This window comes from Magallana gigas, chromosome 1 (assembly GCF_963853765.1).
Source record: "Magallana gigas chromosome 1, xbMagGiga1.1, whole genome shotgun sequence".
In the NCBI taxonomy this organism is placed as follows: domain Eukaryota; kingdom Metazoa; phylum Mollusca; class Bivalvia; order Ostreida; family Ostreidae; genus Magallana; species Magallana gigas.
The window spans coordinates 29,106,875-29,128,878 of record NC_088853.1 but is presented as its reverse complement, the minus strand read 5'-3'; the positions used below and the strand labels follow the sequence as shown (position 1 = coordinate 29,128,878).

Sequence of the window (22,004 nt, the reverse complement as noted above, 5' to 3'; positions counted from 1 at the left end):
TGGTCAAAGAATTGTGTTTATGCTAACATGGTGTCAGACGGGAAAGACTATTGAGTTAAATATGTTGTAACATTATTCTTACATCCTTGTTAGAATAAAATCAAATGTAATTATTATAGTAAACAAATTTCCATTTGACCTGGTATTTATTTCATAAGATGAAATCATTTAAATGTTATAATCCAATCAGACAAATGTTCGGAAATGACAGTGTTTCCAAACTGAGGTGCAGTGTAGACCAGGAAGGTAATTAGCGTAGCAGGAAGTACATTATGATTCGGATATGACGACCATCCTGTTCCGTTTTCCGGAACAGACTTTAGTGTTCCGTCATTTATACAGCAGTATTCACGGTGACAACATGATTTCTTCTTGCTGTAAGTTATCGTTAGAAAATGGACGCTTCGTGGAGGTATACACGACGAAAGACAACGAATACAGAGTAGATCTACGCGAATGGGAATCCGATCGATATCCTAGCCGCAAGGGAATAAGTTTAAAACCAGACATTTTTAAAACATGGACAATGGCTTTAGACATGATTGATAATGCTTTGAACAAGAATGAAGAGTTACATTACCACATTGGATCCAACATTTTTTGCACAATTAAAAAGGACAATCCATGTGTGGACATTCGTCAGTACTGGCAACCAATTGGCCAAGAACCACTTGCTCCAACGAAAAAAGGACTTTGTCTTCGCCCGATCGAGTACAGAAAGTTGAAGTCTCATGTGGCTGAAATAGGGAAAGCTATTCCTGACTTCGATTCACTCGTTCCATGTTTCATGCGCGATGATCATTTGAATCAATTAGGCCTGCTCCAGTGTCCTACCTGTAACCCGCTGGATTATACCAATTGGTGAAAAGAAAGGGTGTAGGGAAAATTTTTTTTGAAAGAATAATAATTAGCATGAATATTGTAATATAATTGTAAATATTTCTAGAATTATGTGTATGTTTTATCAGTATTGTTTCCCTTTCATTATGAATCGTTTGCAGTAAAACCGTTGTCGATATATCACATATTACATGCGCTTGGGGTGTAAAATGTAGTTTTACATGTCAATAAATGAAGTTGTTAAACATGATTTCTTTTTTTGTTGTATGATATGTGTTATTGTTAAGCATGTTTCCGAATTGTTATATAATAATATTACACCATCAGGATATGTTCATAAAAATTACAAGTCGGAAAGGGTGTTTATCATTTTATGATTTCAACATGAGGCTGACTAACGTGGTTTATCAGGGAGAAATGAACTGTGTACTAAATCTCAACTTTTTGACTCAACAGTTAATTAATGTACGTTACAACCCTAGGTCCTTTCCGGGTGTAATTTACCAGAATAGGAAAATCGGAGGAAATTGTTTAATATTTTCCAATGGGAAAATAAATTGTAATGGTCCTTGTGAAAGTTTCAGTCAAGGTTTAAAAAGACTGAGAAAGTATGCACGCGTCATACAGAAACTCGGATACGATGTACGTTTGCAAAACGTACGACTAGTCACTGCGTCTGCTTGCCACAAATTATCTGGAAAAGTGAACGCAAGTTCCTTGTCTAAAAGTTTGAATTTTTCATACGACCCGGAGTTGTTTCCCGCAGTCATGTTACGACGAGATGGTATTCATTTCACCTGTCATTTGCGAGGAACAGTCCTTATCACCGGTATCAAGAGATTGAAAGATTTAGACAACGTAGTATTTCCAACAATTTTAGAAATCGAGATGTGTTTATAAGAACAATTTCTTTTAATGTTTGGTAGAGACATGTCGTACGAGAAATATTTAGAGTCCGTTTATTACAACCCAAAGCATCCAGGGTCATTTGGGGGGTTAGAAAAATTATATCGTGCCGTACGAAAAGAGGGAAAATATGTTCTGAGTCGAACAAAAGTCAAGAACTGGTTACAAAAACAGGAAACGTTTACTCTACATAGACAGATTAATAGAAAATTCAAACGTGTGCGAGTAGTCGTTCCAGAGATTGGTTATCAGTGGGATGCTGACACGGCCGTATTGAACTCGTATCGCAAAGAAAACGATGGATTTGGTTACTTTCTTTTTGTCATTGATGTATTTTCGAAATATGCATGGACAGTCGCTTTAAAATCCACCAAAGGTAGCGAGATGTCACGCGCTTTAGCCTCTTTGTTGTCAAAAACTAACAAGCCCAAGAAAATACGAACCGACAAAGGTTCCGAATTCATGAATAGAGATGTTCAGAAGCTTTTAAAAGAAAATGGTGTGTCTCATTTCTGTTCTCAAAACGAAAAGAAAGAGGTATTAAAACTATAAAATCAAAATTGAGTCGATACATGACTCAAAATCAGACTCATCGATGGGTTGATGTCTTAGCTAATGTCACAAAGAGTTACAACGCCACCTATCACCGAACCATCAAAATGGCGCCCGAACAAGTGAAAAAGAAGGACGAAGCATCTATATGGATGAACATGTACGATCATGCTCCCAGAAGTAAAGTTAAAAAATCAGAAATAAATATATCTGGACCTCTGCGTTTTCATTTTAAAGTCGGTGATAAAGTTCGCATTTCTCATCTGAGACAGCCATTTGATCGAGAATACGATGAGAGGTGGACAGGTGAATATTTCGTCGTTAAATCGCGCATGGTCAAACAGAGAATACCCCTTTATCACTTACAGGACATAGATGGTGAAGACATAAAAGGGACATTTTACGGAGGAAAATTACAAAAAGTACTCATCGACAGAGACGTCATGTATAGAATCGAGAAGGTGTTGCGATATAAAGGAAATCAGGCTTTAGTTAAATGGTGGGGGTGGCCTAAAAAATTTAACAGCTACATACCCAGATCGTCATTGAAGCATTATAAGAAGAGTTAATTATGTGGTATATAAAATATGATAATTAATAAAACCTAATCATAGCATTGAATTTACTTTTAAAAAATAAAAGAATGGAGCAATCTAATATAATGCAGAATGCCAATTTTCTGAGAGTTCTCAGACAAGCTAACCGCAGTCGACAGCGCACTATGATTCCTAGTGCAAGCGATCGACAAATATTAGCTCTTTGCGATGTCGTGGCTCACTTGCTGCAAGGACATGTTCCGATCTTACCTCGCGATCGCTCTCATTTCCGACGTTGGCGACTTGTTATGAGACAATTGATCAGTCCGAGGATTTCAATTGCAAGAAAAAAAGAGACACTACTCTCTCACTGCGAACTGATTCCAAGACTTTTGAGAGATTATTACTTAGCGAGGATACTCATTCGTATTTTGAGAGACAGAGGATCTTAAGTTATAAGAGAGAAGAGCCACGATTCGCTTTAAACATGACTGTGTATTTATTTTTGGACGGGAAAGACTCGTCAAATTTTCATCCCTCTAATACTCCCGATGATTTTATCGTTACTCTACCTAAGCAATACATGTTGACCGGTTCTTGGGAGTGCGCACTTTTAGAGGTAAACATTCGTCTGTCCAAAGAAAATGTGGTATCTCGAGTGTACGTATGCTGCGATTTAGTTGAAGACAGTTATGTTCGAAATAATATGATACCGGTTCTGCGAGCTTGCGATGTAACAAAGGACATTAAGGAGTCTTATAACCCTCCCTTCTACTTTGATATATATAAACAATACTTTCGTAACATCAGAGTTTTTATAAGAAACGAACAGTTAAGACCTATTCCAACAAGTATTGAATCGTTTGCGTGTGTCTTGTGTTTGCGGAAAAAGAAACCATGGGCTCAGTAGAGGTGTACGACTACGATAAAATGCAATGGGTTCCTTACGTTCCCGATTTTAATAAATGGATCAAGCATTTTGAAGACATTTCCGCTGGCAGGGTGCGTCCGGATTATAAAGGGAGGTACATTGTGGGGAGCGGCTCGCAACACCGACATGAAACTCCTTCCAGGGACCATCACCCTTTCGTGAAATTAGTGACCCCAGTAGCTCAGGCAATCGAAATGGCTAAATCGGAACTGGAACGTGAAAACGACAACTCCTCACCGAAAAAGCGAAAATTTTTAAGAAAGCGAGAAATGTATCGTCCACCGGGAAGACCTGCAAACTCTAAACCTAGAACCAAGAAGCCAAAGCTGACCACGCAATTCGACGATTAATCATGAATGAAAACCATCTGAATCAGCTCTCCATCTTTGAACCTCCGCCGACGGACACGACCATACTTACAAGAGAATGGGTAGAGTTTAGACCTATCAATCAAATTTCTGAGTATTCTGCTTTGGAATTCAACATTCCTCCTCTCTCCACCGGATACATGGACCTTCAGAACAGTCGCTTAAAAATTAAGCTAAGAATACTAAGCCCGCTGAACACCCCCATCACCGAAGAGAATGCCGTTGGTTTGACTAACTTACCTCTACACAGCATCTTTTCTCAAGTGGACACTAGTCTACAGCAGACTCCAGTGTAACAGCTGGGAACGAATTATCATTAGTGCATCAGTCTCAGCTCTACTTTAAAGACACCTCTGTTCCCGACGATACGGACCCGATCAAAGGGATAAACATCGGTTTATTTCAAAGATATCAGTTTACCAAAGGTGGAAAAATTTTAGACTTGGAAGGTTCCTTACACGTAGATATTTTTCAACAAGATCGTTTGGTTTTGAACGGGGTAGCACTTTCCCTAAAACTATGGCCTAGTAAGGATTCATTTAGATTAAAGTCAGCTGAGGGTAAAGATTACAAAATACAAATTATCGATGCCAGTTTTAAACTCTGCATTCAGCGACCCAATCCCGCCCTTACCATGGCGCATGTGAAAATGTTGGAGAAGTCCCCTGCCGTGTATCCCTACTTGTTTTCTAATTTGAAAATTGCTTCCATCGCTAAGGGAGAATTCAGTTTGACCATAGACGACGTATTTCAAGGAGAAAGAATGGTGTCCAGTAGCGCCTTTAACGGAGACTATAAGAAATCTCCTTATAACTTTCAACATTTTAATTGTAACTTTGTAGCTTTCTACGTTGACGGGCAATCACTACCCTCTAAACCTATACAACCGAATTACAACTCAGGCGCGTACTTGGAAGCCTATCAAACCCTTCTTCAAGGAAGAGAGCACGTAAGTGTAGAGCGAGGGGAATATCCCATTGGAAATGCATTATATGTCTTGAATATTAATCCCTACATCGACTTTAATACGAAGCGGAAAGGTCATTGTCGCTTAGAATTAAAATTCGCTTTACCCCTTCCCGAGAGTGTGACTTTAATATTATACGGAAAATTCCCACAGGTTCTCTACATTGATCAGTCTAGGAGCATTATATTCAAATGAACAATTACGAATTGAAACATTATTTATCATCATACGACGTTCAAGTCGTATGCAGCGACGACCTACCTGCTGTTGCAAAAAAGCACCAATTTTGGATCGTGAATACAGACGAATGCGGGGGAAAAGGTTTACATTGGGTCGTTTTTCATTTTCCCTCAAAAGGATCTATGGAGTTCTTTGATTCCCTCGGAAATCCCCCGGAACATTATCATAGGAGATTTCAAAGTATTCTAATATTCAATAGACCAAGATATAAATATATCGATTCCAGAATCCAGTCTGTGACTTCTTCCTTGTGCGGACACTATTGTATTTATTTCATCTTACAAAGAATTAAAGGACGTTCCATGAATAACATTGTACATGACTTTTATGATTTAAATACGCATGCTAATGATCGCTTGGTGTCTGATTTTATAAATGATATGTATTGATTAAGAAAAATTCAAATAAATTATGTGTGTTTTTGGTTTTTTTTTGTTTTTTTTTTTTTAATTTCATTTTCCTCCAAACCAAATTTCATCATTAAAAATAAAAAATCATTGTTTGTAGTGAGAAATTAGGGGAATTATAAACAATGACGCTGTATGGATTATTTACTTAAAAGTGAAATTTTAAGTAAATGTGGATTAACTCTATTGATGTGATGTTTCAGTAGACGATACATGTAGTGTCAGTGAATGAAAAAGAAAACACGTTAATTAACCCACAGACATTATTTACACAGATAAATCTATTAAGTTCTCTTTGTAATAAACTCAAAACTATCATTTCATTTGTTACAATGGAATTGTTGTGTTTTATCAAAGATGAAGGATGTTATTACACCTTCTCAAACTGACCACCCGTGTAGTACTTGAGTAAATCAGCGTAATAACAAACTAAACAGATTTCTTGTATAAAAAAAAAAAACAAAAAAAGCCCTGTATTAAAACTCGACCAGTACAGAACCCTCCTTTTATACGAATCCCCCTCAAAAAATCATGAACAACAGAACGAATGATCAATCCGGAGAGGTGAGGTGGGGTTACATGCATGCAAGATTTCCGATAACGTATTTTGAATGCAGACTTTGCTGTGAGGAGCAAAATGTATGCTAAATATATATATATATATATATATATATATATATATGCTACAAGTGCAAGAAAATAGCTTGTTGTATGCCATGTTTCCAGCGATTAAAGAAGTCCTGTGGCTGTCCTCTCTGCAGGAGCACAACAACACCTGGTAAATTATCATGATTGTTAATTGGTGTACAGTAGCGTGTAATAGATGTTCCCTTTTAAAATTTTATCATTATTTTTTCTCTCTCTCTTTCAGACGCTGCTTCAATTTAAATTTCATTATAACAATGAGGGGGGGGGGGGGGGGGCAAAGAAAAAAACCTACAATTAATTAATCTTTTCTTTAACTGTGTTTATCTCTCGATGTTTGTATATTCACATTAAAGAATTAAGTTTTAGAATACAATTGAGGTTTAAGGGTTACTAAATTTAAAAAAAAATCCCAACAGTAAAATCATCTTTTTTTAAAACAACGTAATTAATAATAATTCTTTTCTTCAGTAAAATCAGTGTCAATTTATATAAAATGTTACGATTTAAATAAAACGTAATACTTTCACGAGAATAAAGTCGTAATGTTCAGCAAACTCCATTCACGACTGTACTAACTAAGAATCGTGTATAATCATTCCTGCTACAGACGTATATACACATTGCGTAATATACCCATCGTGCAGCTGGTCCGCTACGCGAGGGGACAGTCTTCGAGTAACATCAAAGGCGCCGCTAGCCCTGGGTGACTCGACTTTCACAAGGCGGGGGCAAAGGAATGGAATTCTTCAACCTGCTGACTTTGAACTGCTACGGAATCAAATAATTTAAGTGCCATACAAGAATCGTGTATATTCATTCCTTTTACAGACGTATATACACATTGCGTAATATACCCACCGTCCAGCTGGTCCGCTACGCGAGGGGATAGTCTTCGAGTAACATCAAAGGCGCCGCTAGCGCCTGGGTGATTCGACTTTCACAAGGGGGGGGGGGGGGGGGGCAAAGGAATCGAATTCTTCAACTTGCCGACTTTGAACTTCTACGGAATCAAATAATTTAAGTGCCATACAACTAAGATTTATTGTTTTTAATATTTATTACATTTATTAATCGTTTATTAATCATTTTCTTTGTAAATAATTATTTTTCTTAACCTTGGGGCAACTTTACCAATATGGACACTTCCACTGGTCAAGGATCAGTTCCATTTTATTAATTAGGGGTGATGAACGTCTTTTATTAGTTTTAAAAAACTATGTATGTACCTTTTATCCATTTTTTTTTGCTATTACTCTAAAAAACAATAATACCTTGTAATTATCAACTGTTAGAATTTATTTTTGGGGGGAAAAATTCATGACCTCGTAATTTAAATGACCATTCCACCCCTAATTGGAATGTGTCATTATGTATTATATAAGAGATGAAGGAAAAAATTCGCCATCTTAATTCCAAATTCGAAGAGACACGATGTTCATGATTCTAGTTATTCTGGTGGTTCACGTTGATGCGCGGTGCGGAGTGTCAGAGGGGGTAGTGCAGTGCCGGGACTGGAGGGAGTTTGAGAGCGGAAACTACCCCATGGCAAACTTACTCATCCTGGAGAGGGCAGTGGGGGAGATTAACATTGAGGGATATTTAGCACTGACCAGACTGGTCATCCACGACCCACAAGCTGATTGTGATGACATCAAAACAAACCCCTGGACGACGGTCCGCATAGGCTCCCTCACTTGTCAGGTAATTATATTTTTTTGTTATTTATTTATTTAATTAGTTATCTACGTCATAAAAAAAAAATTAACAATAATTTTAATTCTCAAAAGAAAACTTGTCAGGGAGATATATCGTCAAGAATTTTTTTAATTGAATCGATGTTATTTAAAAAAAATTAAAAAGTTAATAAAAATTGAAATTTATGTTTTTTTTCTCTTTTTTTCAGAACGCTCAGCACAGCAGTGGGGTCAAAGACATGATAACAACAACTACCCTAAGAACCGTCGAATTGGGAGTTATTACATTCAGTAAGTTTTGAATAAAAAATAAATAATTTTAAATAAATAAAATAAAGGATTATTTAAATTACTCTTATATAGAAGTTGTTTCTAAAGCCACCCTTTGTTTATTTAGACACACCTTGGATATATGTTATTCTTGGAGGGACGGGTGTAGTGGTTTTCATTTTCTCGGGGATGATCGTTTGTGTGATTAAGAGAAGGTGTCAGAGGAGACGGGTGGACCTCGAGATAGAGTCGCAGTCGCTAACCGAGTTCGACGCGGTTGTGATGAGAGATTTTAAGAACGATTAACTTTCTTTTTAGTGATCATTCTGACTTTATGTGTGAGGAGAAGAGGCCAAGATCTACACATGCGAGCCCCCACACCTCCACCAGTCATGCCAGCGCCACAACCAGCACCACTCCGCCGCTCAACCAGACAGAGGCGCGCACCCACCAGACTGTCATATTAAAATGATCTTATCATGATATTTTTTTTAAACATGTTGACTTTTCGAAATTCTTTATGTATTTAATAAACGAAATATAAATATTTGAATTATTTGTAATCTTTGTATTATTGTGTCAGTGGTTCTTTTGTAAATTTTGAGTACATTGCTACAGTCTGTTTCAACCGTTAACAGAATTGAAAAAGACAGGTTGAAATTTAAAACATTTTAATTTTGGCAAAAATTGCAAACATTCAACTTCCGGAGGATTCTCCTCCCTTCCATCTCCTTTCGGAGCGCCTCCAAACTTTCTTCGAGTCTCAGCACCCGTTGCTGAAGACTTTCTTCAGCTATGGTCTGGAAAAGATAAATTATAATGTAATGAAAGGAACAAGAAAACTTAAGGATGTATAAAATAAAGGAAAAAAAACTGAGGCCTGTATTTTCTAAAGAAAAAAATTTACGACTACGAGCAAAAAAAAAAAAAAAAAAAAAAAAAATATATATATATACAAAAAAAAGTTATTAGCAGAATTAAATTTGGTCGTAGTCGTAAGTTCTTTTTTTATAAAACAGGTCCTCTAGATAATCATGGTTAGATCATCCTTAAAATAATGTTTGTCTGTGCTTTCCCGACTCAAATTTTTAAAAAATATTTGTTGACAAGATAAAAGGAATAAAGAAAAATATATATATTTCGTTTTTCCGGGAGAGCACAGCCAAACAATTTTAAAGATGACCTTACATGAAATACATTAACCAGTGGCGGATCCAGGAATTTCGCAACGAGATGGTACAGTAAAAGGTAGGGGGGTGTAATGAAGCCCCCCCCCCGCACAGTAGGTCTATTAAGGGTATGGCCCTGATGAGGGTCCGGGGCGACTCCCTCGGAAGCTTACACATTTTTACATATAAGAAATGTTATTCCGTTGCGCCGTCCCTAGATCCGTCATTGTTTACTTTCGGATAACACATGACGAATTCAGTCATAACCCGGAAAAAGATTATCCAAGTAAAATAATGTAATACATGTGTATGACTAATGATGTACTATATAAGACTGAGGAAAATGTACTCATTGTTTAATTAGGTGTTCAATGTCATTTGAATGAAAGACTGTGAATTATGCAGACATTTTGTGCTATATGTAACAAGTCGTTTTGTAACAGCTCTTCTTTTAAGCGACATTATAAAAATGTACACGATAAAACAAATAGTTTTCGTTGCGATATTTGTAAAAAGGTACTTACTCGAAAAGACAATTACGATCGACATGTTAGAGTATGCAAAGCAGAGTTTAAATGTTTTTACTGTGACTATACGTTTAAGTTTTCATCGCATCGCACATTACATGTCCACATGGAGCATAAGGATAAATTATTTAAGTGTGATAACTGTTGCGCTGAATTCTTGGACGAGAGAAAGTATCAAAGACACCAGCAGACATGCAAGGTATAGTACCACATTTTGAAAATCGTTGTTAATGAAAATATAAGATATATGTACCGTATCTGCAGGAATTTGGGGGGACGCTGCAGGTGTACGGGTTGCGCATGCGCCATCCCCATCCTCCGAGGAGAAGTTAATTCGTCTCCTCACCTACAAAAAAAAATGCATAATTACATTTTTTCTTTATTAACATAATTTTCATGTATGTGTTTGTCATTCATTAACATTTGTTGTTTAATCGATGGTTTATATATTACATTTCTTTGTGATCGTAGAATATTTACAATATAAAAAATAGAAATTAGAAGAAAAAAAAAGTCAATATGATAAAAAACATACCCGGCGAAATCTAGGCCCTCTAGGGGTAGACTCGATCATAATGACCCGGGAACTTAACCACACATCATTGGTCTGAAATTGAAACGAATAAATAATGAAAGGTGTTACTTTTATAAAGTTTGCCGATATAGCATTACATGTACATGTACCACTCATTCGCATAACGTTGAATTTGATAGTAGCGGTAAATATCAGTGTAAGGAACTTAGCATTGTTTGATAATGATTCTTTTTACTTTTTATAAACATGATTAAATTGTGAATATCCATGACACCATTTACATTAGATATACAACAAAGAAAATATATGAATGAGGATACATGTACATGAGAATGATTTATTGTCCCTTAGCATCCATTTTTTTTTTTTTAGCTTACATGACTTAAAAACATTCTTATTCTTTCACTTAACAATTTTTGTTGTATTACATCTGTTGTAAAGAATTTTCCTAAAAGATAGTTTTTTCGTTTCATATGATATTAGATGACATCGCAGGAAGATGAAAATAATCTTTAAAAAAAAAAAAATACTTCTACATAATTCATAAAATACATGTATGTTTAAATACTTACACTTCCACCTTTTCTTCCTGCCATTTTTTTCCGTCCTCGATGTCAATACTATAGGTATAAGTTAGGAAGTGAAAAAATACATTGAGTGCAGGCTTATTTATATGCTTGGATAGACTAAAAAAATCCCTTTTTCTTTTACTCTTTACATATAAAACACAGTATTTGTGATTAATCCGTCTGGAAAAGCAGTACACGTGTACATCTATATTCCTTTATACACATCATCATCCGGGATTTTTAAAAGATTATTCCAGTTACTTCCTTTCAACACAGGAAACGATCACTTAAAAATATCGATTAGTAGAATGATCCAGACATCTTAATTAATATACCGAGTTTGACATTTTTTTTTTGTATTCACCATTCAAAACTTTATAATGATATAATAATTACGAAAAAAAAAAATGTTGTTTAAAATAAAAAAAATAATAATAAAAAAAGAAAAAAAAAAAAAAAAAAGGACAGATCTTATCTCTTTCTAATTCTCTCATACTTCTTTACTTATTTAGAACAATTTTCCAACAACATCCACGACGTCAATGCAACGAAACAAAAGCAACAGATCTATGGTAATCTATGACATTTATTTTCTTGAATATTTTTGATTTCAAATTCATAGTTTTTTGTTGTTGTTTTTTTTTTTTTTTATATTTTAACTTGTCTTTTTTAATTAAAGCAGAACAACGATGCATCAATCCCTTCGACACCAGCACAAGACAACACCTTTGAGGTTTTTTTTTTTCATCATAATTATAAATTTTATATCTATTATATATATATATATATATATATATATATATATATATATATATATATATATATATATATCTGCATTGAGGAAACAATCTCTTAAAAGTTCGTATTCATAATTCGTTCATCACATGAATCTTGATTTGATTTATTTTTTTTAATTTAGAACAATGAATAAAGATCATCAAATGCATCAACACAACAAAAACAAGACCACGCACCGAAGGTAAAATAAAACAAATCTAACACACATTTTACGAAATTGATGGTTAATCGTATACTAGTATTTTGCTACAATGAAGCTTAATTTTTTTTTTTTTTAAATTCTCGTTTAGGATTCTTCTTTTGGCTATACGTGTCGGACATGTCATCAAAAATTTGATTGTCGACGAACATTGTACATTCATCAGATGAATGACCATGTTCAAGTAGGAGCAGGTCTGTTACAACCCAGACCCTGGGGGAATGGGTCTCCGCCATGGGGGGAAGGCGACAGAATTGATGAACAATTAAAGGAAGTATATGAGACGAATGCTTCTTTAATCTTAAGAAGACACCAGGAAGGAAATGTTTATAGTGTATACAATTTCCGATCGATAATCATTTCACCGTTTCCGAAATTATGCAAGCAGGAAACGAAATTTATGACCGTCAACAAAAAGCCTTCCGTTTAAATTTGGAATTTGGTTTAATATTGAAAAACACCGAAACAGGTGAATATCGGTATTTTAAAACTTATCACAATCAAGAGGTATTTGAACGTCCCATTTACGTATCGAGAAGAATTCATTTAAAACGTTTACAGCATCGCATGCAGCAATTAAACATCACTGATTATATTTTGCGGCAGCGTCCCGATACAAAGTGGAAACCATTTCTGATCACAAATGTCCGCATCGTTACATATCATTTGAATTTTGTTTTTGGTAACGGTAGAGTTACTGTGCCTGAACACATCAGTCAATCGAAATCAGTCATTTCAATGACAACGAATAGTAAAGGTTATGCATATAAAGACAACCTTTGTGCTTTCCGCTGTTTAGCATATCACCAGAATAAAGATTGGTCTTTGTTGGAGGATCAAACACAAGAGCTATTTCAAAAATGGGTCTCCTTTAACAAAAGACAAAGCAAAGACATAAATTCAAATTCAAAAACGTTTCCTGGTATTACTTTAGATCAACTAGTTTATTTCGAAAAATGTTTCGAAATCAATGTCAACTTATTTTCTTTACAAGAAGATGGTTCTGCACAAGTTATTTACAAATCAAAATGTAAATATTCAAATGACATTTACTTAAATATCTTCGAACATCATCTGTCATACATTACGAAATTCGACACTTATGCCAAAAAATTTCAGTGCAAAACTTGTCATCGTCATTTTGGGCATTTAAAAAATTTGAAAAAACATCAGCGTGTGTGCATGATGAAAACAAAAAGACAATTTCCAGGGGTTTTTTATTCTACTCCAAACACAATTTTTGATAAATTGGAACAATACGGCATCACTGTTAATCCCAGTGATCGTTTGTATGAATGGTTTTTAGTTTACGACTTTGAATCTATGCTTGTACCAACTGATGCTGGTCAGAACAGTGCAAGTCTTCAATATACGGAACAGCACGTCCCCGTATCCGTAAGCGTCTGTTCAAACGTAGAAGACCACACCGAACCCCTATGCATTGTTGAATCAAACATTGATTCTCTTGTTGAAAAAATGGTAGAGTACATGTCAACAATCGCTCAAAAAGCAACCGAGTTAACTAAAGAAAAGTTTTCTGATGTGTTTAGCGCCCTCGAGGACTCGGTGTTTGACGAGAGAATTTGTGAAGACGCACTCGAGTGCATCGGAGATGACGAGGAAATTCATAAAATGATAAATGAAGAAAAAAAGCTTTCCAAAAAATTAAAAGAAGAATTTGAAAGTTATTGCGAGCAAATGATATGCATTGGTTTCAATTCGGCCAAATACGATATTAATTAAATAAAGAGTTACCTCGTTAAACACCTCCGGCTCGACGAAAACGGCGCATTCGTTACCAAACGCAACAATGTTTATTCATGCATCAGTACAAACACTTTTAAGTTTTTAGACATCTCTCAATATCTGAGTCCCGGTATAAATTATTCGGGGTTTTTAAGAGCATTCGATGTTCAAGAGAGTAAGGGTTTTTTCCCATACGAATTTTTTGATGATATAGACAAACTTCGTTACGACCGACTTCCACCTCACGAGGCCTTTTATTCAACTCTCAAAAATGCCAACATTACCGACGAAGAATATGCCTTCTGTCAAAGAGTGTGGGACGAGAAAAAAAATGACAACGTTTCGCGATTTCCTCGTCTGGTACAACAATCTCGACGTCGAACCTTTCGTACAAGCGGTGAAGAATTTACAGAAATATTATTTCGAGCGCGGTATTGACATATTTAAATGTAGTATATCGGTACCAGGTCTCGCGCGTCGAATGTTATTTGAAAGTGGTACGAAAGAGGGGGCCAGTTTTGCTTTGATTGATCGTGAAAATGAAGATCTGTACGACACGATCAAGCAGAACATTGTAGGAGGTCCGAGCATTATTTTCAAACGCTACCACGAAACAAAAAGGTCATTTATTCGTGGTAATCCGCAAAAGCCATGTGGTCGAATTATCGGCTTTGACGTCAATGCGCTATACCTATACTGTATAGGAAAAGAAATGCCCGCCGGTGCTTTTGTGCGTAGGCGCATGCTCGATAAATTTAAACCTCAGAAACGAGATAAATATACAATTGCATATGATTGGTTAGATTGGTTGTCCCACTGTGGGAAATATAAAACCATCAAACATAAGCTGAATTCAGGTAAAGAAAAAAAAAATGGCCGCTTTCCTGTTGACGGCTACGACGAGGAGACTAACACGGTGCTGCAGTTTCATGGATGTTACTGGCATGGTCATCGTTGTTGGTTGACTCGACATGTCAAAACCGACAAACTCTTAGAAATGAGACAAAATAAAACCAAACTTGCAACGAGTTACCTCAGAAAACAAGGTTACAAGGTTGTTGAAATGCGCGAGTGTACTTTCCGTAATAACATTCGCACTAACCTTCAGTTGAAAACATTCGTCAACTCGAGAAAGCAACCTACAGGTCAAGGTCCCATGACACATGAAGATGTCATTAGAGGAGTTTTGAGCGGCAAGTTATTTGGCATGGTAGAATGTGACATTCGGGTTCCAGAAGCTTGGTCTGATCACTTTAAACACCCGACTATGACACCATTCGAGTATTTCTCAGAGATGAGTCCTCTCTTTTGTACCACGGACATTCCATTTGACGCCATAGGCTCGCACATGCAAAACCACGCGAAACGGTTTAATCTGAGTACGAAACCTCGTCGTCTTCTGGTAGGAGGCACGAGAGCGCGTCAACTGTTAATAGCTACGCCTTTACTGCGCTGGTATATAGAGCACGGTCTGGAGATCACCAAAATCTACCAGACTGTTGAATATACACCTCAGAGATGTTTTAAGAATTTCGTTCGCGATGTAAGCGACGCGCGACGTCAAGGCGACGTAGACCCGACGAAATCCATAATTGCGGATACGCGTAAACTAGAAGGAACTAGAGGTACTGTGAGCAAGCTCACAATTGATACCCCCCGCTAAGAAAAAAATCATAACGCGTGTATTTTTGCTATTATAGAAAATATTGGATGAATCTATTTCACTGTCCATTTTCTATAAATAACAACTGCTTTATTTTGAAAACAGTTAATTTTTAGCTTCTAATATTTCCATTAATACAAGACATGACACAGACAGAATTTAGCTTTTTGGAAACAATGACCTTGAAATTTCTCAATTGACCTTGGGTCAAGGTCATGACACACCCTTAGGTCATAAGCAATCTTTGTGTGAAGTAAGAACTTCCAATGTTTCCCCATAAGAAAGATATGGACTGGACACGAATTTTGCATTTTTTCTGCCAGTGACCTTGCCCAAATAACCTTGGGTCAAGGTCATGACACACCCCTTAATCATAAGCAATCTTTGTGTGAAGTAAGAACTTCCAATGTTTCTCCATAAGAAAGATATGGACCGGACACGAATTTTGCACTTTTTCTGCCAGTGACCTTGACCTTGCCCGAATAACCTTGGGTCAAGGTCATGACACACCCTTAGGTCATAAGCAATCTGTTTCTCCATAAGAAAGATATGGACCGGACACGATTGCACAGACAGACGGACAGACAGACAGACAGACAGACGGACGGACGGACAAGGTGATTCCTATATACCCCCCCAAACTTTGTTTGCGGGGGGTATAAATAGTGCATTCGGATCCACAATTATGGACCAAGAAAAGTTTCAAACCGTCAAATTCGTACGTGGTGAAGGAAAGGCCATGATGGAGATAAATGATCCCTCTTTTAAGAAATTATCTACACTTTTCGACGAGGAAGAGCTTTTCGAAATTGAAAAAAGTAAGAAAAAATTAAAACTGAATTTACCCATTCAGATCGGTTACTTCATCTTGCAGTATGCAAAACTGCACATGTTACAGTTCTACTATGACTTCATGGATAGATTTGTAGACCGTGCATACTTTGAATACTGCGAGATGGACACCGACTCTGCCTACATGGCCATTTCGGGACCCACCTTTGAGTCTGTGATTAAACCTGAATTACGACAGATTTACGATCACAGTCCCAAAGGTCACTGTGTCGACAGTTTAGAGATCGAGGCGGACTGCGACCGGCATTGGTTTTCTCGCACTTGTTGCGAGAGACACGCAAAGTTCGATCGTAGAACGCCTGGACTCTTCAAAATTGAATTTGAAGGTGACGAAATGATAGGTTTATGTTCGAAGACTTACATCGTCTCTACTCGTACGCAGAAGAAACGTTCCAGTCAATTGATTGTAGCGCAGCGACTACTTAGACGCGCAAAGAAATGTAGGTTCAGAAAATTTCAAGTTATCAAACCACGTTTGGTGACGAAACTTAAGTTTTCTTGTAAGGGAATTTCAAAGAAAAGACTTAAAGCCCCCCTCGCCTTATTCAGAGATGTATTAAAAACTCAAAAAGTGGGGACTGGAACAAATATGGGATTCAAACTTAGAAATAACAGTATGTATACGTATCGTCAAATAAGGAATGGTTTGACTTATTTTTACTGTAAGAGAAATGTTTTAAATGACGGAGTTAGCACTGAACCATTAGATTTCGAGTTATGTCCTGTAAAAAGCAAAAAGGAATATGAAGCTGAAATAGATGACTTCGATCTCGAACTAGTACACATGCTCGCGGAAAGCGAGTAATTGATATTATTTGATGCATGACACTGTTGTTCGAAGAGATTGTATATACTTTTTTTTTTTTTTTGTAAAGTTTGTGTTGTACTGGAAAGGGGGGGGGGGGGGGGTTATACCGTCGCATCGTTTCATCTCTTGGATATGATGAGAAATATTATCTAATAATTTCGCTTCTTCTGTGAAATTTTGTAATTATTTATGTACGTTGAATGGTTGATTATACAGTTGTCTTAAATGTGGTAAAAAAATATTACTCTAATTCATCGTTTATTTTGAAATATCCATGTTCAATGTATACATCTACATGTACATTACGTAATTTTTTTTTTTTTTTATTTCGCATGTATTTTTACTGTTAATGAACTTAAACTCAAGATTAATTTACCGTATGTATTTTAGTTTGCCTAACTATTTACATACATATATACTTGTATGTACAATAACGATTTTTGGTGTAATTCACGTTATTTCATTTATCCCAAGACAAGGTCATAAGAAGGGTTCAGTATCTATATATTCAAAAGCATTTTATTTAACATGGAGAGAACTTCCACCTCGTCATCAGAATCGTGGTGTTTAATGGGAAATAAAATTCCCAAATCTGAAATTGTCTACTTCTGTCAAATGATCGTGGTGTATATCATTATCATTACCTCAATTGTTAACTTGTCTCTAAAGAACGGTTCCTCTGAACTGTGGATTTCCTTACTTAGCAGTGCAATAGGTTACATATTACCTAACCCCTCTTTAAAAACAGAAAAAATATAAGAAGGTTAATGATACTCGGATATAAGACATAAATCATCAGCATGTCTATTCCATTTCAACCGTGTTCGAGTATGTGCATAAGCGGTCAAACAGGAAGTGGTAAGACGCGATTTGTTTACCGATTGTTGACTGATTTGAATGAAATACATTTTGTATTGTTACGGTATTCACCAACCTCTTTTTGACGAGATGGAGCAGCGTTTTTCTAACTTGAGATTACATCACGGGGTTCCCACAAACAAAGAAATAGAGGAACTGACCTCTGATCGACAACATACGCTAATCGTGCTGGACGATTTAATGCATCGAGTAGTCAGAGATGCCGACATGGAACTTTTATTTACTCAAGGCTGTCACCACCGACGTCTCAGTGTAGTATTCATTACACAGAATTTATTTCCGAAAGGTTCAAAATCAAGAACCATAGCTTTAAATACCTACTATTTGATACTGATGAAAAATGCCAGAGATGCATCCCAAATTTCAATGTTGGGTCGACAGTTATATCCGGGATGTTCTAAACTCTTGATGGAGGCTTACAAAGATGCAACTAAGCGTCCCTTCGGTTACCTGGTGGTAGACACGTCACCTCGAGGCGACGATAAATTTAGACTCAGAACAGATATATTTCCGGGAGAGGACCCTGCAGTATACTCATGTTTATAAGAACAAATGTAGACCTTTGGTATAAGATAATTATAATGACTTCTGCTGTCAGACAACAGAGACATTTTTTAGAATTTTTGCTTCAGTCAAATCCCGCACAAAGAAAATTGATATTAAGTTCCATCACCAGAGATCAATTAAACGTGTTGGGAGAAATAGCCGCGAACGTCATCCATAGTGTTATTTTACTGAATCCAGAAGAGAAAAAAGCTCTTAAAAAATACAAATCTGTTCTCCTCGTATTAGGCGACAAAAAAACGGCCAAAAAAATAAAAGGAGGTTACTTAAAAAGAAATCAACTCGGCATCACAACCTTGTTAAAAATCGTAAAACCTTTCCTGAAAAAATGGTGGACGTGATGCAGAAATCTGTGTTGATACCTTACGAGAAGTACAGCCGTCTCATGACACTCCAGGAGACACATCGCGCGAATTCCGAAGCAGACGCGGAGAGAGTCGTGGCAGAAAATGTATCTGAAAACATGATAGCCCTACCACACCCGGAGGAATCACAGAACCATGACATGTCAACTCAGACCGAATCCGAGGACTCGATAAAGCCTGAAACAACATCAGCCAATCTATCTACGAAGGAATCCGAGGAATCGCTTATCACAGAAAAGCCAGTGTTCAAAAAGAAAAAAACAATTGAAAATAAAAACATTAAAGCAAAATCTCGTTACAGACTTCAAACAACGTGGATTCGATTTTAATATGTCTATATATTTGAATAAAATCATTTTTATTAAAAAATCAGATTTGTTTCTCTTTTTTAATACACCATATTACTCTGAATAGTTTTAATATATTACTAGTATTATTGTTTACATGAGAACAAGTGTGATCAAGCTGTTACAAGAGTATTTCACCGAGAGTCACGATTGTTTAATATACTCAATACAATTGATATTTCAAGGTTTAATTAAATAAAGTCATCTGTTGTATTCCGTTGGAACGGCATTAATACTACTTATCAACTTCCTGCTACGCTCCTCCCTAATTACCTTCCTGGTCTACACTGAACCTCAAATTTTTTGAACCTCAAAGTGGGGTATAATGTCCCCCTTCATACTACTGATATGGCATGCCTATACAAATACTGTGTAAAAATCTCAAGCATCTGCGATAAACAGTTGCCGAGATAAATGCGACAGAAATTTTTGTTACGGACGGACAGACAGACGGACGGACAGACACACAAGGGTAAAACAGTATACCCCCTCTCCTTCGGTGCGGGGGTATAAAAACTTAAAACAGCAGTCTAAGTACAAGGTTAAATGTAGGTCTGTTGTGTATGAATGATTTCAATGTAGGTGACTGTTTAGTTTTCCATGTCTTTATAGATTTGGGAAGATTTGAGGAGAGAGTACAGGCACTAGATGTCCAAAGTCAGCAAATCCGAGACTTGCTTGATCTTGAGCTAAAAAAGTATGTCTGTGTATCTTGTGGCAACCAGTATAAGAAAGTGGGGCATTTAAGAAGACACCTCAAGGACAAACATCTGTGGGATTTCATTGAAAATGATACTGAAGAAGACAAGAAACCAGATCGAATTGCGATATACAGGGCCTCATTAATGAAATGTCTACTACTGCTTAAGGACACCAATGATGGATACTATATGGGTGATGGTGACAGGATAATGACCAATGCAAAGTTTCAAATGTTACTTTCAGGTGTAAGTCGCCACACCAAATACCAAATCTGGTTGTTTAGATTCTATGCATATTACTCTTGCATACAAAGTCCAAAAGATGCTTATGAATATAAGTGGAACTGTACATCAAATCTTTCTGGTGGCACCGGCCACAACATTTCAAATGATAATCTTGTGGAAATCATGGTCCATAGATTAAAGGATAAAGTGCGCTCACAAGGAGCAAATGTTACATTTCAAAGTGCGAAAAAAGCAGCCTTATCACTGCAGGTGCAAGATGAAATAAAACAGAACGTGATGAAAGAGATTAACATGAAACCAAAAGGGACAACTCGAGCTGAAACATCCAAGAAGGCTGATGTCGAGTTAATTATTGACCAACTCAAGATGGCAGAAGTTTTTGACAATGTGCCTGGAAGGCAATTCCATGCATTTCCTAATTTTCAGGACCTATTTTTACGTGTTAAAGTTTTTGAATTACATAAATGGATTTAAAGCCAAAAGGAAAGATTATCATATGGGATTGTATAAAAAAAAAGACAAAAGAATGTAAAGAATTTTTGATTCAAATGATAATTATTTTGTTTAGATGCATTTATGTTATAGTATACAGAAAAAATTAATATATAATGTACCTGGAAATATAATTTCAGTTTATCACAGTGCCAATGGTTTATTAAACTCTTATTAAAGTTAAATCAGTAACACCAAACTATTGAAAATAAAGCTTATTTATTCCAAAATATCAATCTGACTCTTCAGTGTCTTCTGCAAAATTATACATATCAGAGTCGCCAATAACTTCAGAGATAATTTTACTGACTTCAGTAGCTGTATCAGTTGACCATATTGGAAACTTTTTCATAACATCATCAGGTGTAAATATTGAATCGCTGCTTTGCACCAATTTGTTGAGAACTTCATTTGTTAGTCCGAGCACTACTTTAAAATCTATTATACAATCTATGGACATTTGTGATTTATAAAACACCAGTTTATCATGTATTAATTGTTTTTCTTTGTCGCTAACAAATCTGGTCATTTCATCTTCAGAATCTGATGCACTATCTTCATTTTATGTTTTAAAATATTCATGTCTTCGAGGACACAGATCACTTTTACAATCACAACTTTTTTCACAAACTTCACAACAGTCATGAGATGGTAATATTTTTTTGTTAGGTGAAAGATATGCTTCACATAGGAGTTCATGTCTACATTTACTATCATCTTTAGCCAATCGAACAAGCTCGCGTTCAACCCTTTTAAGGTGATTTTTGTTACTTTAATACATTATCAGTTCATCAGATAAATGTCCATCCCTCCCTGCTCTTCCCATCTGCTGCACAAGTGTATCTAATTTTCTAGGTAGTTTATAATGGACAACATGATGCACATTGTGAAAATTAACGCCCATACCTGCAGCATTTGTACAGATCAAAACCCTGATATTGCCATCTTTACTCATGTCTTTAGAAATAATTTCTTTTACTTTCTCATCAGTCTTGCTATGGAACATTTCAAATAATTCACAGTCATTTCCAAAATGTTTCACAAAGGTTGTGTAGATTTTTGATGCGCCAGAAATACTTTCACAAAAAACTACATGTCTCTTAGTTTTAACTTTGTTCAACCTCACACTGTCAATTAGCCATTTGAAAACTTTTTTCTAAATTGTCAGAATTAGGAATACACACT

At 36.2% G+C, this 22,004-nt stretch overlaps 2 protein-coding genes and 1 pseudogene across 3 annotated transcripts; 2 read left to right on the top strand and 1 right to left on the bottom strand.

Annotated features, from left to right (window-relative positions):
• Positions 1–7,826: 7,826 nt before the first annotated feature.
• Positions 7,827–8,828, top strand: LOC136273493 (uncharacterized). The gene is made up of 3 exons (XM_066077965.1): positions 7,827–8,096; positions 8,299–8,380; positions 8,487–8,828. The coding sequence occupies exons 1-3, from the start codon at positions 7,827–7,829 to the stop codon at positions 8,663–8,665; spliced, it is 531 nt and encodes a 176-aa protein (XP_065934037.1). The 3' UTR covers positions 8,666–8,828.
• A 191-nt stretch (positions 8,829–9,019) lies between these two features.
• LOC109620164 (uncharacterized) lies at positions 9,020–18,585 on the bottom strand. Of its 2 annotated transcripts, XM_034461163.2 has the most exons (5): positions 18,426–18,585; positions 11,163–11,210; positions 10,591–10,662; positions 10,309–10,401; positions 9,020–9,159 (listed from the first exon to the last, which is right to left on the bottom strand). In XM_034461163.2, exons 2-5 carry the CDS (start codon positions 11,184–11,186, stop codon positions 9,031–9,033), a joined length of 318 nt encoding a protein of 105 aa, XP_034317054.2. In that variant the 5' UTR covers positions 11,187–11,210; positions 18,426–18,585; the 3' UTR covers positions 9,020–9,030. The 2 variants fall into 2 exon arrangements, with proteins under 2 accessions (XP_034317054.2, XP_034317055.2); XM_034461164.2 differs by lacking the exon at positions 18,426–18,585 and having other exon boundaries at positions 11,163–11,536.
• Positions 18,586–19,506: 921 nt separating this feature from the next.
• On the top strand, positions 19,507–20,837 carry LOC136273656 (uncharacterized; annotated as a pseudogene).
• Positions 20,838–22,004: the final 1,167 nt, after the last annotated feature.

Coding starts and splice junctions, on each gene's coding strand:
- LOC136273493 (XM_066077965.1), top strand. CDS start 7,827: ATGTTCATGATTCTAGTTATTCTGGTGGTTCACGTTGATGCGCGGTGC. Junction 8,097..8,298: donor TAGGCTCCCTCACTTGTCAG/GTAATTATATTT, acceptor TCTTTTTTTCAG/AACGCTCAGCACAGCAGTGG. Junction 8,381..8,486: donor ATTGGGAGTTATTACATTCA/GTAAGTTTTGAA, acceptor TTGTTTATTTAG/ACACACCTTGGATATATGTT.
- LOC109620164 (XM_034461163.2), bottom strand. CDS start 11,186: ATGGCAGGAAGAAAAGGTGGAAGT. Junction 10,402..10,590: donor GAGGGCCTAGATTTCGCCGG/GTATGTTTTTTA, acceptor TTTTTTTTGTAG/GTGAGGAGACGAATTAACTT. Junction 9,160..10,308: donor CCCAAATTCCTGCAGATACG/GTACATATATCT, acceptor TATCTTTTCCAG/ACCATAGCTGAAGAAAGTCT.